Genomic DNA, 16,362 nt, shown 5'->3' on the forward strand with positions numbered 1-16,362 from the left:
GCCCTCCCCCACCTGCTCACCACTCCACAGGGTTCTCCTCCTGGCTCCCGCCCTGCTTCCACAACAGAGTGCCTGGCTGGCTCATGGGGCACTACGTGGGGGAGAGAATGATGAGTCCCTGGCCTGGCTACAACCAATAAAACACGCTCTGCAGCTATCTGTGGGCTGGCAAGAGTCGAACAGCAGCACATAATCTATACCACCCAAACACTTTCAGGAGAGGTGGCGGTGGCTAGGTCCCTCATTCCTGTTGGTGTTTAGTAACCAGGAGTCAACTTGGGTATCTGGAGAAATAAGTGAGTACGTGATCTTTCCCTTTCCAATTCCTGCCCCATTTCCCAGGCCACTGGCAACGTGTCCCTCCATGCCCCTGGTGGCAAAGGGCCCCCTTTGGGTGTTTTTTGTTTTAAACTGAAGTTTAAAGGGGAGCACTTGGTACAGGACAAGCAGAAAGCCCAGTAGCAATGCTGGGAAAAAGAAAAAGCTTTGGAAGATGATAAGACTATTAAAACTAAATAAATAAAAAAGCAGGAGGAGGAACACCATTCAGATATTTCTATGGGGACTACGGGATTACCCGTGCAGGGTTGACCCACGCCTGAATATGTCCTGCCCACTGTGGGAGCACAGGGAGCTGCTGCTGGAAGGGAAGCCAAGAGACACCTGCAGCCACGGTGTTGCCCTGGAGGAAGAGAAAGGCTCTCCCACCAGCCCAGGGTGAACTTTCGTTGGCATTTCAAGATGCAGAAACCTGGTACCAAGAGAAACCAGAGGACCAGCGTCCTAGGTAAAGCCACAGGACATAGAGGCAGGAAACGACAGCCCATATGCTAAGAGTGTACTGTCTGGGTCCTCTGATCATTCCTGTTTTAGGGGATTCTGAGAGGCAGCACCACACTATTCCAACATTTCTGCCTGGGCGCCTCTCACCCAAACTCCAGCAAAACAGTGTGGTGCCTCTGACTGTGTGACTGGGCAAGGCCTTGGAAACCCCTGCTATTCTGATTTAAATTCACTTGGCTTCAGGAACAAATTAAGGCAAGCAGGTGAATCTAGAGGGCAAGAGGGGAAACCTGCTGGTTGATCCCAAATACTCCACCAGAGCTATTCAGAAGTATCCACAGATCCCAAAGACTAGAAGCACCATTTCCAAAATTTCTTTCCTGAATGTAACATAAATTGCCCACTTGATGTCTGCAGGTCAAATAAAGAGGACACCAGACATGAAGTCCCTTACAGAGTGGGAGCTTCTTGCTCGTGGGTCACACTGGGGGAAGAATGGAACCCATGGATTAGAACCTGGCCTATTTAAAACACAATCAACACCTTTCCCAGTCTGCACAAACAGAAGACATGAATGTGCCCCCCCCTATACACCGTACAAAAATGCCTGAACTTGAGAGCCTTCTGGAGAAAGATGAGGAATCCTACAGCAGGACTGAGCAGGGGCGGCGGTGCTGGGCACGCGGCTGGGTCACTGCCCCTGAAGGTCTCTGGACCAGTGGTGACATCCAGGAAGGCAGCACACACTCACAGTACTTTTTACACACAACAGGTTCACACACAGGTGGGTCAACATCCACTTGCCACTCTTAGTGTCTCTGCTGGTACAAAGGCAGCAGTTCCTTACCAACAGCAGTGAGGTGACAGACACAGTAAGACGCTGAGTGAACCGCGCCCCTCCGGCCTGTGGCAACCATGGTTCTGATCAGGACAACCCAGGACTTCTTCCCAACAGCACGGCAGCTCCAGCGTGTCACGGAGCTGGCAGAGCTTTCCGACTTCTTGACAATCTAGTCTTGGGAAGCAGTAAAACCAGCATTCGGCTGAAGACAGGAGCTCAGACCAGAGAAGGAAGATCCAAATTCAAAGAAGACAGAGGAGAAGGTAGGAGCAGAAGACGTGAGAACTGAACGGGGTGGCAGCCACCAGTGTACACAGGAGCCACCTCAAGGAGCGTCTCTCTATCTGCTCAGGGATGAGCCCGGCCTCCACAAGTGTCCCTAATCCTGCCAAGGGAAGCACAACTGCCTGTAATCAGCATGTGGAGAGAGAGCACAGCTGGGCACAAAGCTGGTGAGAAGGTTAGCAGAAGAACCCCCAAGGACCTGTGTTGAAGCAATGGCAGGGCTTTCTCGAAAAATCTTTCTGTTCTGGTAGTTCTAGCGACTGAGCTACATTCCTAGTCCTTTCTTATTTTGAGGCAGGGTCTTGCAAAGTTGCCTGGGCTGGCCTTAAACTTGTGATCTTCCTGCCTCAGCCTCCTGAGTTGCTGAGATTACAGGTGTGCAGGACAGCACACAGCCTCTAAAAACCCTCCCAACAATCACAAAGGCACATACCAAGCACAGATCTAACAGATATAACAATAGAAACAGCTTAGGAAGGCAAGAGAAGAGACCTTAAGTGTGGCTGTGAAAGGGACAGCAGGGCCAAGAATCGCATTCCAGCCTGGTTAACCCACTTGAGTAAGAATTACAGCCAGACCAGGGAACCCAGAGAAACAACAGAAAGGGAACGTGGGCCCCAAGTTTCATGAAGCTAACCTGCTCAGAGATAAAAGGTAACATGATGTCACCTGTACCGGTTAGGACATAAGACCCAGAGTCTTACAAACGTCAGCATTTTATCACCTTCCCACAACCTCCCCGTTTAACACCCTGACTAGCACCTTGAAACAGGAACTCAGATTTAAAGACCTCTGACACGCAAACTGAACACTCTCTGCTGTGGGCAAAAGGAATAAGGGCAGGTGTTGGCAAACACACTGTTACTAATTCTGAAGTTTTAGATCCAATCTTGTTTCAAAAGAAAATATAAACTTGGAAATGGGATTAAGATGTTATAGAAAACTTGAGCAATTTGCTGCTGTCCAACTTGGCCCGAGGACTCAAAGCAGCCACAGCAAACTGGAAGGAGAGGTAGGCGGCTCTGCCTCAGGGTCCCCATTCACTGCTCCAGCTGCCACCTCACCACCAGGACCCACCAGCAGGGAAAGCAATTTCCATACAGACCACTAGGAGAGAGCAACATGGCGGTCTGGTACTCCCAAAGGAAAAATGTCAGGTGTAAAATGGACTCATCTTTATTAAATAGTGTAAAGGGTCTCCTTGGCACCACTCACACTCTTGCCGTTTTTATGATAAAACAAGCCTCCTCAATTTGCATAGGTAGCAGAGAAAAAGCTACTGCAGCCAACGCTGAGTGAGCGGTCCCGTTCCAAGAGTGTCCTCCTCCTCTGGCATGTGTCAGCCCTCTCCTGGTCTGTAGGATCCCAACAGGCTGCCCTCCCTGGGCCCTGCCCTCGCCGTGAGCACGTCCCTGCACACAACAGCCGTGCTTGTCACCTGGAAGAGCTGCGCTCCTTGCTCACGCAGTCGTCCTGTGAGGTGGTGTCCCCGTTTCCCACCATGCTGCACGTCCTCCTCTTCTTCCTGCGGTGCATTGTCCCCTCACCTTCAGACCCAGACTCACACTGCACACAGGAAAGAAAAGCAAGGGTTCAGCCTGGGTGCACCCCACTTCACCAACAAATCTTGAACCACAAAAGAGCACAGATCCTATCCCCTTTCTTCAAGAAGCAAAACAGCCATTGATGGCGGCTCTGCCAGTCTAGCATCAACCTCTGTGGATGCTTCTGGCTCCCTATGAATCACAGATTCACTAAAGTGCCAAAGTTCCCCTGCTCTACTGGCCTCTCACCAAAGGTTTATGGGTTGAAATCAAGCTGGCATTCTGAAATTGCATTACAGAATTTCACTCCTCCAACAAAGAGCTCAATGTGTAAAAGAACACAAGTACAATGACATTAAGAGACAAATTTTAGCTAGGTGCAGTGGCGCATACTTGTAATCCCAGCAGCTCATGAGGCTGAGACAGGAGGATCGAGAGTTCAAAGCCAGCCTCAGCATAAGCGAGGTACTAAGCAACTCAATGAGACCCTGTCTCTAAATAAAAAATACAAAATAGAGCTGGGGATATAGTCCAGTGGTTGAGTGCCCCTGAGTTCAATCCCTGGTACCAAAAAAAGACACAAATTTCCTATGTGAAAGGTATATCCCTTACCCAATATCACTCTTACCTTAAAGCAGTCCATTGGGTCTGCTGAGTTTCTAGGCTTACAATTTACCACCTCAAGGGCTTTGATGTGATGTGAGTTTGAATTCTGACACTGTTTGCCAGCTGTGTGATCTTGGGTTATCTACTGATTCCCCAAACACCCAAATGTTCATGTACACATGGAAAGCTATGGCATGGGCAGAGTCCAGGGCTAGGCAGGAATGGTCGCACTTGTGGTGCTTGAAAGAAAGAGAAAACTATTCACAGCCTCTTTCTCCTGCACTGGTCTGCAGGGTACCCTGAGCTCAAGGGCCCAGTGCAGGCAAGCTGGGCCTTACCTCTGAGTCTGAGTCAGAGGAGCTGGAGCTGGAGGAGCTGGAAGAGTCGCTGGAGCTGTCGGAAGCGATGCCTGTGGACTCCTGGAGGTCAACTGCATCTGCCAGGACTGCCAGCTCAGGGTGCTCCTGCTTCAAGATCCTGAGAGGCAAGAGACACCCTTCTCAGTGCTGTCACAGGTGGCAACGCCCACACACAGTAACTCCAAGTGGAGTCCTGCATCACTTAGAAATACCTAGAAACACCCAGGGATTGGCAGATGGCTGCTGTACAACAGCGAGGAAGCACAGCCCCGGCAGGGCACAGACCCTCATAGACTACCCACATTTTTCTAAAAGAAAATGACATTCTAGTGCCACACGATCCATCACTACCCACAGGATGAGGCAGCTGGGCCACCACAGTAGGGGTAGCACCCCCCAAGCTTGCCTTGGTTCTTCCCTTGGGAGAAACAGCTCCTCTTCTACTTTTATTTTTTCCTGAAACTTTCTTAGCTAGTTCTTAGTTTTTAGACCTCTCCTTTCCACAGCACAGCCCTAATGAGTCGGGTTTGGTTAGACTCTACTAGTCAGAGCAGAAACAATTAGGATTGTAAGAAATTAGGTGTCAAACAAGAGAGACCACCCCCCCGCACTTGAAAGATGAGCTGAACGGGCATTAAGAGCAGCCGCCCGCCACAAAAGACCTGCTGTACATAAGGCCTTGGAATGACAGGGCCACAGCACTCTGCGGCCTTCAGGGCAGAGGAGGTGGGCCTCAAGTGCTGAGTCGGGGGAACAGAAGCCACCACCCTTGCTGGCCCTCTCAGCAGGGAGGAGCACTGAACGAGCCAGAATCCCTCTCTTACCCCGAGAGCTGGTCCCTCCAGGTCAGGGTTGGGACACAGTGGCACGGGGTGGCTGGGGGTGGCTTGCACTGCCGCTGCCCGTGCTGTATCTGTTCTGTGGATAAACAGAGGAGCTAAGTCTCCAGGGCAGTCACCTCACTCATAAGAACTGAAGGCAGTAAGTTCAAATGGGAATAACATGTCTGGGTAAGAAAAAGAAATAACCAAAATAAAACCTAAACAAAAGGGCTTCTTTTGCTAGTGCTAGCCTTGAAAACCAAACAAAAACAAAAACAAAAAAACAAAGCAAAACAAGAAACGATCCCAATTGTGAGCATGTTTTGACGGAGTGGCTTTGATAGAACATGCAGAGCCTCACCCTGCCACCTGGAGGCTGGCAAGCGTCCTGAGCACCAGCCCTGACCTTGGTCCCTCTCTCTGCTCCCTGTCAGGTGTGCAGCCCCAGCTTTGCCCGGGCCTCTCTAAAGTCAGCACATGATACTGCAGCTGTGGACTCTTGCCATTTTACCTCTGGGGTAGCAATTAGAACAAAGCAAAATAAGAATCAAAAAGGTTCTCACCTATACCATTTCCTTGATAACTTTGGCCTCCCTCTTACCGTCTTGTGCCACACAACAGGGAAGTTGGTGCTGCTGGCAAAATTCTGGGTGATAGCAATGGTGGTGTCAAGATTGAGAACAACATGCCACCAGCCTCCTGAAATCCAACAAATAAACAGTTCAACAGGGTTTGGTCTTACACACAAATACCCTGTGACACCTACTCCAGAAATCAGGCCTTCCTATCCATAAGGGACAGCTCAGACACGACACAGTGTAGTAAACTGCTCCTGATCCAGGGATAAGTGTAAATAAAATTTTACTGGAACACAGCTACACTTGACCTGTTTTGAACATTTATATTTTCCAAAGAGCAGAGTCGAGTGATTGTGAGAGACTGTGTGGCTCACAGGGTCTAAAATATTCACTCTCTGACCATTTATGAAAAAAGTTTATTGACCCCTGGTAATCCAAAGCTGTAGCCTAAAGGTGGAAAGTTCTTCAACTTCTAGGAAAAGAACACCCACCTCAAATATTTTTACTCTTATAAGCTTCACCTATCAAACTGTGGTTGTCTGATGTGGGATTTCCTAACTCAACCCAGCCTATTTACTAGCCCTGGGTTAGATCTCTGGCACCAAAACAAAGCAAAAATAACAAACAACTTAGACATGGGCACAAACTGCTACCCAACTCAGAGATACTAGGTAACCTCTAGTTATACAGCATATGGTTAAGAGCTCCTTTTGTACTTGAGATTCAGTCACCACACAGGTCAGTTCATGAATCTGGAAGGTGCAAAAGAACTTTCTGGATTCATTGTGTGTGTGTGTGTGTGTGTGTATGTATATGTATGTATGTATATATACATATATATATACATATATATATATATATATATATATATTTACTATATTTCACATTGCCTACTCACTTTGGGTGTATGTGTATATCCCAAAGTGAGTAGGCAATGTGAAATATACTAAATTATTTTAGCAGGGAAAAAAAAAAATGAGTGGACAAATTACTGCAATCAAAAAATGTACTTGGGGGCTGGAATTATAGCTCAGTGTAGAGTGTTTGCCTAGCACATGCAAGGACCTGGGTTCGATCCTCAGCACCATATAAAAATAAATAAAGGTATTGTGTCCAACTACAACTAAAAAATAAGTATGCTGGGGATGGAGCTCAGTGGTAGAGCTTCCTTTAGGTTTGAGACCCAGTACTGCAAAAGCCTGTCACAACACCCCCAAAACCAGAGAATGTGTTTTCTTCCAGCTCATCTATACCTGGTACAAAGACAGTCTCTCCTGGTTTTTGTAAGATTTCCAGAGGTTTGAATTCAGGTGGCCAGGTTGAAAGCTGTGTTCGGGGATAAATAACATTAAACCAGGTAATTGCTTCGTCTTGCTGGTTCCCTCCTTCTTCTCGGGTCACCTTGATGAGTTCTCGGGGAGTACTTGTTGGGAACAGACACCAGCGCTTGTGGCCCTGAACCAAGGCATTCCAGGCACTGGTTCCCAGAGGGTCAATGTGAATCCCAGTTCCAGAACGCGGTGGCCCCATCACAAACCACCTATAGGATAGAAACACCCAAGACAGGAAAGGTGACTTAATTATGCATACAGAACACAGAAGAAAGTTTTTACTATATATTATATTATGCACATGGTTCTTTCTTCATTTCTGAGACTGTACGCATTCTGATACATAGAAATATTAAGTGAACTGTGTGAGGACTGATATCTCACAGAAAAAAAGAAAAAAATTACTGATATAGTTTATTGCTAAACTGTAATTATTAAAACTTCCCTAAGACATCAGTGGTTCAGCTTTACTTGCACATTTAAGTCTCCTGGGGAGTTTTAGGATTGACTAGCCAATAGACCCTAGACTAGTTAAATCCCCATCTCCTCCTAGTGGGTCCCTAAATGACTTAATGTTCAGCCAAGGGAGAGCCGCTCACTCACTTTTTCAGAAGAAGGTCAGCACACTGAACTCTGCTACCCAAGGCTGGTGTGGATGAGATTGGAACCACTGAGCTACGGAATACTTTACCTGTAGGGCGGCCTGCGCTTCTCTCCTGCATACTGGAAAAGGTCATCAGTGAAAAACTTGGGCACCTTATAGTCTTCCAAAAGTTTTCTTCTTTTGGGGTGTTCACCATAGCTGCTGTCAAAAATGTAGAGGGGGCTGTCATCCCGGGTGCTCTCCATGTACTCGATGTAGTACTTCATCTTCATCTTGACCGAGTAGCCATCATTATCCTCGCCACACTTGAACTTCTGGTTCCGGTACTTCCTTTTCAGGCGCTCCAGAGTCCATTTCTCCTGCGCAGACCAGCCCTCTTGGGCATTCAGCAGAACCACGGGCTTGTAAGGTCTTTCGTACCGCTCAACAAATTCTTCCACCGACAGCTGTAAAGCGTCCGCCCTTTCCACGTTATCCTGAGGGAACCAGAAAAGGCCTGTCCAGTTAGAAAATGAGCCCGGAGGCAGATAAGGGTGTCCCCCAGAACCAACCAGCAATGACAGACACGGGCGACCTCCGACACAGGCTCCGGAAGGGGCCACGTGCTGGGCGCACCTCGCACCCAGAGCCGCCGCCGCCGGAGGCCCGCCCCGCTCCCGCAGGCCCACGCCCGGCCCGCGACCCCGGGCCCGCTCACCGCCACGGCCGCGGGGCTCAGCGAGAAGCTCTCGTAGTAGTTGTGCCGCGTCCAGTCCAGCGAGTCCTTGAGCTCCGGCCGCGCACTGCGCTTGGCCTCGCGGATGCGCTTCTTGCTCTTGTGGTTCATCCTGCGAGGTCACCAGCTGGTTCCGCGACGACCTCGGCGCAGCTCGCTTCCTGCCGCTAATGCGCCCCTCCCAGGCCCGGGCGGCGGCGGCGGCAACGAGACGCCCTTCGCTCCGGCCCGGCGCCTTTAAAGTCGCCTTCCAGAAAATTCACTCCTCAGCCACCTCCCGAGCCACGGGTTGGGCGTGCGGCGGCCGTCCTCCCCGCCCCGCCGCCCGTCGCGGTTCGCCATTGGCCTCGGCGCCTCCTGGGTACGCCCTCACACGCGCCGGGCGGGCGCCATGTTGGTAAGGTCGCGTCGGCCACCGCCCCGCCCCGCTTCCGGCGAGCTGCCACTTCCGGCCGCGCGTGGCCTCCCCACCACCAGCTTCCGGCCGGGACCCCGCCCGTGCGCCTCTCCTGAATCTCGCCAAGCTGGCTTCCGGCTTTCTCTGTGCTTCTGACTCCTGCGACTCCCCCCCTACCCCCACGCGAGCTCGGCCTTTCCCCTCTTGCGGCCGGGAGGGACGGCGGAAGGCCGCGTAGTACCTGGCGCCCGGGAAGCGGTCCCTGACGGCCTGGCGGCCCCGCGCCCTCCGCCGACCCCCGCGTGCCCGCGGCCTGCCGATTCTCCTTTGGGCCCGCGCGGTCTTCCAGGACATGTGGCCCGTGCCCAGCGCTTCCGCTTCTCGGAGGAGCGGGGCCCGGGAGCCCACGGGCCCGAGCTGGAGGTCCGCGTCCCGCAGGTGTGTGCAGCCGAGGCGCCGCGGCTTTGGGTTGGCTCCCGAGCAGGAGCAGCCCGTCTGTCTGCAGTGAGGCCTTTGGGGACCGTGATAACAAGGGGGCTTCTCCGAACAGAGCGTTTTCTGCCAGCAGAGTGGCTCTCGACTCCTAACTTTAACCTTCATCTTGTCGAAAGACTTCCCTTTTCTTTCTTTTTTCTTTTTCTTAGTGGTGATACTGGGTTTGAACCCAGGGGCGCTCTACCACCGAGCTACATCCCCAGCCCTTTTTATTTTAAGGCAATCTTTAAATTTCTGAGACTGGCTTCAAACTTGAGATCCTCCAGCATTAGCCTCCAGGGTTGCTGGGATTCTAAGCGTGGCCACCAAGCCTGACTAAAAGGCTTCAATTTTCTAACACATTTAGTGCTGACACTCTTAGGCCATGGCCTCAAACATGCTAGACAAGCGCTCTGCCACTGAGCTGCACCCCCAGTCGTAAGTCTGGGAACAGGTATTCCTGCCCTCATAGTCCAAATAAATGGGTGTATTCTTGCTTCTTTCTTTGAGCTCATGGCTGCCACACACTCTGAATAATTTTTGAGCATTTTCACGTTGTAGTTTCATTTGATGTTAATGGCAGCCTGTGAGGTAGGTATTAGAATCCGCACATTAGAGGAAGGAACAACTTGAAAACGAACCAGTTTCTGGTAATATCCAATCAGATTCACATTTTAAAAACTTCCTAAATTTAGAACCCGAACTTGCACAACTATCTTCTGCTCAGATGTCTTTCGCTGAATCTTTATTTTCCTTCTGGGTAAAATTTACAGGTCAGGCCCCTATTCATGTACCCCTATATTTAGTGCCTAAGATATTTTAGGCACTAATGTTTTTTATTGGATCGAGTGATGAGGATTTTGTGGACTGATTTTAGGTCTTTAGCTTTTTTCTACCCCCCACCAGGGGGCACCCTTTGCTCTTTAGACAGAAGTTTTGCTGCAACATTGGGTACTTTGTGCCTTTCATCTCACCCAATTGAGATGGTGTTTTGAAGTTGAGAAAACTGAAGCACTGACCTTTGTCACACACTTGTTAAATTACGAATCTGTAATGTTTTTGAACTGAGGAAGGCTCATTCCCTTTCAACCCCAGATTCAGCTCCATTTTTAACCTTTTCTAGGATGTCTCCCTAGGGCCATACTACTTGCCATCAGCAGATTGTTATGTTGTGCTGAAAATCCCAGTATCTTGCTGCATTTAGAATAAATTCTCAACTTATAAGGCCCATGAATCAGGTCTCTGTCTTATCTCTGACTTGCACTGCACAATGCCTCCAGGTCCCATGCCTGTCCTTCCAGGGCTGTGCAGTCCAGCCAGAAACCTTGCCTACTTCAGGACCTTTTCCTGAGTCATCTTGCCTCCTTATCATAGTAGCCATTTTGTGGTCTCACCTGTGTCCACATTGCTCCCACATGACTGTTTTGCCGTTTGTAGTGTTTAGCACTAACTTGTAATATCTGATTTGCTTATTTGGCCATATCCTTCTAATAAATAGGGTGTACACATTGCACAAGAGCTATATTCCCAGAAGGGCACTGTTGAAATGCTGTGGAAGGAACGAATGCCTCAAGTGTTTATCAAATGGTTAAAGTTTTATATCAAATGGTTAAAGTTTTATAACCCAAGTTGGGCACTAGTGAACTGTCATTTTTGTAATAGATGCCAGTGCCTGACAGTCATTTCTGTATAAATATTCCAACTTCCAGCAGATGCTTTTATTGACATTCCAAAATATTTTGTTTTCCCCCTTCAGATGTTTCTATTGAATTGACTATTACATTTCTAAAGTTCTGAAATAGTCAGTAGACGATAGACAGACATTTTTTTTTAGGCTCCTGCTTGAAACCAACAGTTTCAACAAACTGCTGGCCTTGATTCAGGGCCAATCAAAATATTCTTTTCAGGTCCTGCATCTCCAATACGGAATGTACGTTTGGCCCTGTGCTGTAGTTCTGGCCCAGTACCTATGGTTTCACAGAAGATCTCTGCCGGGGAAGGCTGTCTTAGAGGTACAATGTCTCCCAAAATGCTGGGTTCAGATTGAAATTTACATACTTGATATAGCCCTTGTTAAACATAAAATCAGGTGGTACTTATAATTTCTTGGTATTATTCTTTAAAGTGCTTTGCCAGTTAGAAGACCCAGCTAGAAAATCCCTTTTAGTTGTTAGACCTGTTTTTAGCCTCAGGAAAGCAATATTGGTAATGCCAGCGAGTTTCGTATGCAAGTCACCATCATACTAATAATTATAGATTGTGCTAACAAAGGACTATGGCAGTAGTATCCCCAACCTACTTCCCTGTACATTCCAATGAAAATGCCCGCTTTCCTCTTTGAACCAGTAGAAATCACAAGGGAATTAACCTTTGCCATAACAAATCCAAACCATGTCCATCTTTTGTGTAGTGCTGGGGAATTAGAACCCAGGCATGCACTCTACAACTGAGTTATATCCCTAGCCCAAGCATGTCCATCTTTAAAGAATGCAGGGATAAGATCCCAAGTGCTATTTCCAATTTTATATTCCATGTTTTTTTAAGATTGGAGCTGGAGTGAGCCTTCCAGGAATTTTGGCTGCAAAGTGTGGTGCTAAAGTAATACTGTCAGACAGCTTAGAGCTGCCCTACTGCCTAGAAATTTGTCGGCAAAGCTGCCAAATGAATAACCTGCCATGTGTGCAGGTTGTAGGACTGACATGGGGTCACATCTCTCAGGATCTTCTGGCCCTACCACCACAAGATATTATTCTTGCATCTGACGTATTCTTTGAGCCAGAAGGTAAGAGTATTTAGTAATAAATTTGGTCAGAAACGCATTGTAGAAGAATCCGCTTAAAATGCTTTCTTTCAGACTTTGAAGACATCTTAACTACAGTATACTTCCTGATGCAGAGGAACCCCAAGGTTCAATTGTGGTCTACATACCAAGTTAGAAGGTGAATGAATAATCCCAGTTTAAGGATGAAATTAAATTATCTCAAACAAAACAGAAAAGGCATAAATTTTAAAAAAAAAACAATTTATTTTTTCCTAGTGCTGACTGGTCACTTGAAGCTTTGCTCTACAAGTGGGATATGAAATGTGTCCATATTCCTCTGGAGGCTTTTGATGCAGACAAAGATGATATAGCAGAATCTGCACTTCCAGGAAGACATACTGTTGAAATGCTGGTCATCTCCTTCGTAAAGGACAGTCTCTGAATTACACCTACAAGCTGTTCTGGGACCATGTCAATTTGATTAGCAACCTGGCAACTAGGATCAGGCTACTTCAGCTTGAGGAAAAAAAGTAGGCTTGAAGATGGTCAAATCTGCTGGCCTTTAAGATTGTGATGTGTCACCTAGACAACTTATGGGCAACATAATTATGAAAATAAAACAACTATGAAGATTAAAAACTTGAATTGTTCATATTGATCAATATGGTATTAAGTTAGAAGGGGAATGGGGTACTCATAACCTCAAGTGCTACCTTAAAAAAAAGCATTGATTTTAGGTGTTCAATGGGCATTTACAACATCTTTTTATGTAGGGAAGGCAGGTGCTAAACATTTCACCTTCATACTATACAGCCAATGACATAATTGCATAGGCCTTGCAGATAAATGGGTGAAAAAAAACCAAGACATATTCTGAGAAAAGCTAACACCAAGAAAACATTTTAATTAAACTACAGAAACAATGGTTATAGTACAGAATATTCATAAGCAAAACGATACACCATGTTTTTAAGTACTTACAAAGTTACAAACCATTTGCTTCCTTAACATTTTCCATATTTTAAGTTCATACATGAGGATGATCAGATTTACCATGGGGGGGGGGGGGCAAGGGAATAAAGGTGTATTTATCATCAGCTAGATGTGCTCACTGTATGCTCCGTTATTTATATGCAAGGCCCGGGTGACTGGAAGTGCAGTTGTCAGGCATTTTAATAAACTGGACAGCCATTTGTTTCTGCACGACAAGGCATCTTTACACAGGAGCAATCAGGAGAAAACAGGAAACAGCCAAGCACTCTGCACTGCAACACGCCACCTTAACAGCTAACCAGCATTACTCAACTGCTACACAACTGCGCCTAGTGCACAAAAATACATAAGAGAAGAGATTAGAATTGTGTTTGGTAAACAATCCTTTAAAAAAAAAATCAAGTCTTTTCACCTGAAGTCTTTATACAAATTTGGATTCAGATTACCATTTAGGTCTGAAGGTAAATAACATATAAACAAATTTACACCAACTTTTGTAGGTTTTTAATTTTAAGGAATGAAGGCAATGTTGAGTCAATCTCTTGACAGCTTTAGGCTGTGTGTAATGGCTGCACACGTTTCCTTAAAAGTCAGGAGGCCACAAATTAGGTTACCAATCTGTTTAATTTCAAACAAAAAAAGTCAGCACTATATAAACAAAATGAAATTTTACCTCAAATATCCAATCCAATAATGAAATCTGAAGTCGTTCACCTCACTAAATTACAAGAAATTTGAATAACAGCAACAAAATGGCACATAAAATGAAGTTTGCCACCTGAGGCAAAGATTAAAACAAGTAAAAAGTTAGACAAATGTTACAAAATAACCTTTTCAACAGCCAGTTGCTTGTTCCAAGGACTCTTCGATGCACCGATGGACTGAGTATGTAGTCCTTTTTCCCCCAAGTCCTCTGTTATGCTGCTTTCGGATACATCTAGGTTTGAAAAGAAATAGGTTCAGTTTACCTTCCAATACTTAACAAAGATATAGTGCACATGGTTTCAGTTTCAGGCATGTACTTACTAAAAGGCTCTGGTGAAACAAGGAGGTTACAGTAAGGTTCCACCCAGCCACTATCCGGTTTTTTTTTTTTTTTGTCTTTAAGGCCCAATTAAGAGATTTTTGAAGGCTACCAACAGCATTTAGAAGTTTGAATTTTTGGCCAAATAACCAAGGTGGAAAAAGGTAAGGGGGGGAAAAAGGAAAAATAAAAAAAGGGCTGTATCCAAACAAAAACTGGAAATCGGGAAACCATTGTATTCTTTAAGTAACTTATTTTCAAATAAAACATTTGGCAATTGAGATTAACGTCTTTATTGAGCTACTCAGGGCCCTTTCCTTTTAAAAAATAGGACCAAACAATTTGAGAGTTAAAGACACACTATCCTTTCCCCACCCAGTGCAATACCTGCATAAACTTTCTTTTGGGGTTCCAAAAAGTTCATTGCTTCTTAATCGCAATTCGTTTGCCACATCCATTAGAATACGAAGTCCCATCAGTACAACAATAGTTGAACTGATCGTTTGTCTCTAAGAGGATAGTGCATCTTTAACGTTTAAAGACAAACCTGCTCCAATACACGCCCACAGAAACTGGTCCCTGGAGGATCAGCCAAATCAGTTAAAATCTGCAATACTGGCCAATATTCTTTTATCAAACAGGAGACCGCAGCTTTAAAGGGGGAAAATGCAGACGTTGGATAAAAACAGCAAGAAATAGTCATTTTCATCAATAGGTCTCAAACAGCTTACGAACAGCCACTCAGCTAAGCGCCACACTCATGCTCCTGCGACCCCTCGACTCGCCCAGCGCAGCCCTCCGCAGCCGGGCGGGCGGCGGCGCCGACATTACCATGTGCTCACGAGGACACGGCGCCCTCCTCCTCCGGAGACTTGGGCGGGCTCTTGGACCGCGAGCGGGACTTGGACTCCCTCTTGGACACTGGCGGCGGGCTTCGGGAGCGGGAGCGGGACCGGGAGCGCGAGCGGGAGCGGGACACCGACGACGACTTGGACTTGGACCTGCGCGCCGAGCGGGACTTGGAGGTGGAGCGGCTGCGGGAGCGCGTGCGGGAGCGCGACTTGGAGCGGCTGTAGCGCGAGCGGCTGCGGGAGCGGGACCTGCTGCGACTCCGGGAGCGCGATCGGCGGCGGCGGCGAGGGCTGCGGGCGGAGGAAGGGCGCGGTGAGCGGCGGCCCCAGGCCTCCCGGGCCTCCCGCGCCCCGCCCCGCCGCCATTACGCCGCCGCCGCCATTTCCCGCCCGCCCTCCGCGCTCACCTGCGGCTCCGCCGGCCGTAGCCGCCGCCCCCGTACCTGCGGGGCGGCGGGCCGCGGCGGCTGTGGTGCGAGTCGGGCGGGCGGCCGTAGCGCGCCATCTGCACCCGCAGCTCGCGCCCGTCCAGCACGGCGCCGTCCATGGCGTCCATGGCGTCCTCGGCGTCGCGCTTGTCGTGGAAGCGCACGAAGGCGAAGCCGCGGGACTCCTTGGTGTAGCGGTCCCGCGGGATGTACACGTCGCCCACGCGCCCGTACTTCTCGAAGACGCGCCTCAGCGTGTCGGGCGAGGTGCGGTAGGTCAGGTTGTCCACCTTGAGGGAGGTCATGCCCTCCACATCGGGAGGCGGGCGGCCGTAGCTCATGGCTCCGAAGCGGCCCGGGGCCCTGCGAACTGGCGCTGAGACTCTAACGGCCTGGGCGGGCCCGCGCGCTGCAGGCAGGCGGCGGTCTTCTCAGGTCCGGGGGCGACGCCGCGCCCTAGCAGCTGCTTTCCGCGTGGAGAGGCCGGGAAGAGGGGCGGGCTGGCGGGCGTGCTAGTTCCGCAACTGGGCGCACCTGAGCAGCAACTGGATAGGCGGCCGAACCCAGCGCCCGTTTATAGCCCTTCTCACAAAATGGCGCCCGCGCCACCCGGAAATGAATCCTCTGATTGGCTCGCCTCACCCGCTCCGTAACGTCGCCGCCGCGCGCCCCACCCCTGCCCGGCGCGCCTGCGCAGAGCTTAGCGGGCGGGCCAAAAACCGCGCAGTCACCGCAGGCGGGAGGGGGGAGTGGAGCCTAGGGCAGTTGGAAAGCCCGCGAAATGCTCTTTCAGACGGCGAGACAGAACCTGGGCGCTCAGGCTGGAGGAAGGAGAGGCGGGCCCTATCTCAGCCCCGCCTGTTTCTCATGCCAGTACGAGAGCTCCACGCAGCTCCTGGGCGCGGCCCCAGCCCCGCCTCTGTCAGAGTGGTAGTCCTGTTCCCAGTGCTTTGTGTCCTCGCCGCCT

At 49.0% G+C, this 16,362-nt stretch overlaps 3 protein-coding genes across 18 annotated transcripts; 1 reads left to right on the plus strand and 2 right to left on the minus strand.

The window, feature by feature from the left end:
* Positions 1 to 8,862, minus strand: JMJD6 (jumonji domain containing 6, arginine demethylase and lysine hydroxylase). Of its 6 annotated transcripts, none has more exons than XM_081272525.1 (7): positions 8,450 to 8,859; positions 7,840 to 8,228; positions 7,071 to 7,357; positions 5,243 to 5,336; positions 4,398 to 4,536; positions 3,348 to 3,475; positions 1 to 2,009 (listed from the first exon to the last, which is right to left on the minus strand). In XM_081272525.1, exons 1-7 carry the CDS (start codon positions 8,576 to 8,578, stop codon positions 1,973 to 1,975), a joined length of 1,203 nt encoding a protein of 400 aa, XP_081128651.1. In that variant the 5' UTR covers positions 8,579 to 8,859; the 3' UTR covers positions 1 to 1,972. The 6 variants fall into 6 exon arrangements, 5 of the variants coding, with proteins under 5 accessions (XP_081128651.1, XP_081128649.1, XP_081128653.1 ...); XM_081272523.1 differs by lacking the exon at positions 5,243 to 5,336 and adding an exon at positions 5,803 to 5,938 and having other exon boundaries at positions 8,450 to 8,855; XM_081272527.1 differs by lacking the exon at positions 1 to 2,009 and adding an exon at positions 5,841 to 5,938 and having other exon boundaries at positions 3,070 to 3,475; positions 5,243 to 5,331; positions 8,450 to 8,862.
* Positions 8,863 to 9,024: 162 nt separating this feature from the next.
* On the plus strand, positions 9,025 to 13,190 carry METTL23 (methyltransferase 23, arginine). Of its 2 annotated transcripts, XM_081272536.1 has the most exons (5): positions 9,025 to 9,302; positions 11,246 to 11,350; positions 11,883 to 12,120; positions 12,193 to 12,277; positions 12,376 to 13,190. In XM_081272536.1, the coding sequence occupies exons 2-5, from the start codon at positions 11,267 to 11,269 to the stop codon at positions 12,539 to 12,541; spliced, it is 573 nt and encodes a 190-aa protein (XP_081128662.1). In that variant the 5' UTR covers positions 9,025 to 9,302; positions 11,246 to 11,266; the 3' UTR covers positions 12,542 to 13,190. The 2 variants fall into 2 exon arrangements, with proteins under 2 accessions (XP_081128662.1, XP_081128661.1); XM_081272535.1 differs by lacking the exon at positions 11,246 to 11,350 and having other exon boundaries at positions 9,170 to 9,302.
* SRSF2 (serine and arginine rich splicing factor 2) lies at positions 12,979 to 16,060 on the minus strand. Of its 10 annotated transcripts, none has more exons than XR_014019481.1 (4): positions 15,375 to 16,060; positions 14,948 to 15,258; positions 14,664 to 14,767; positions 12,979 to 14,029 (listed from the first exon to the last, which is right to left on the minus strand). XR_014019481.1 is itself a non-coding variant. In XM_081272529.1 (3 exons), the coding sequence occupies exons 1-2, from the start codon at positions 15,734 to 15,736 to the stop codon at positions 14,955 to 14,957; spliced, it is 666 nt and encodes a 221-aa protein (XP_081128655.1). In that variant the 5' UTR covers positions 15,737 to 16,060; the 3' UTR covers positions 12,979 to 14,767; positions 14,948 to 14,954. The 10 variants fall into 10 exon arrangements, 3 of the variants coding, with proteins under 3 accessions (XP_081128655.1, XP_081128656.1, XP_081128654.1); XR_014019482.1 differs by having other exon boundaries at positions 12,979 to 13,421; positions 13,923 to 14,029; positions 14,664 to 15,258; XR_014019484.1 differs by having other exon boundaries at positions 12,979 to 13,421; positions 13,923 to 14,029; positions 14,504 to 15,258.
* Between the last annotated feature and the right edge of the window lie 302 nt (positions 16,061 to 16,362).

The sequence above is a fragment of the Spermophilus citellus genome, assembly GCF_964194105.1.
Source record: "Spermophilus citellus genome assembly, chromosome: 17".
NCBI lineage: Eukaryota > Metazoa > Chordata > Mammalia > Rodentia > Sciuridae > Spermophilus > Spermophilus citellus.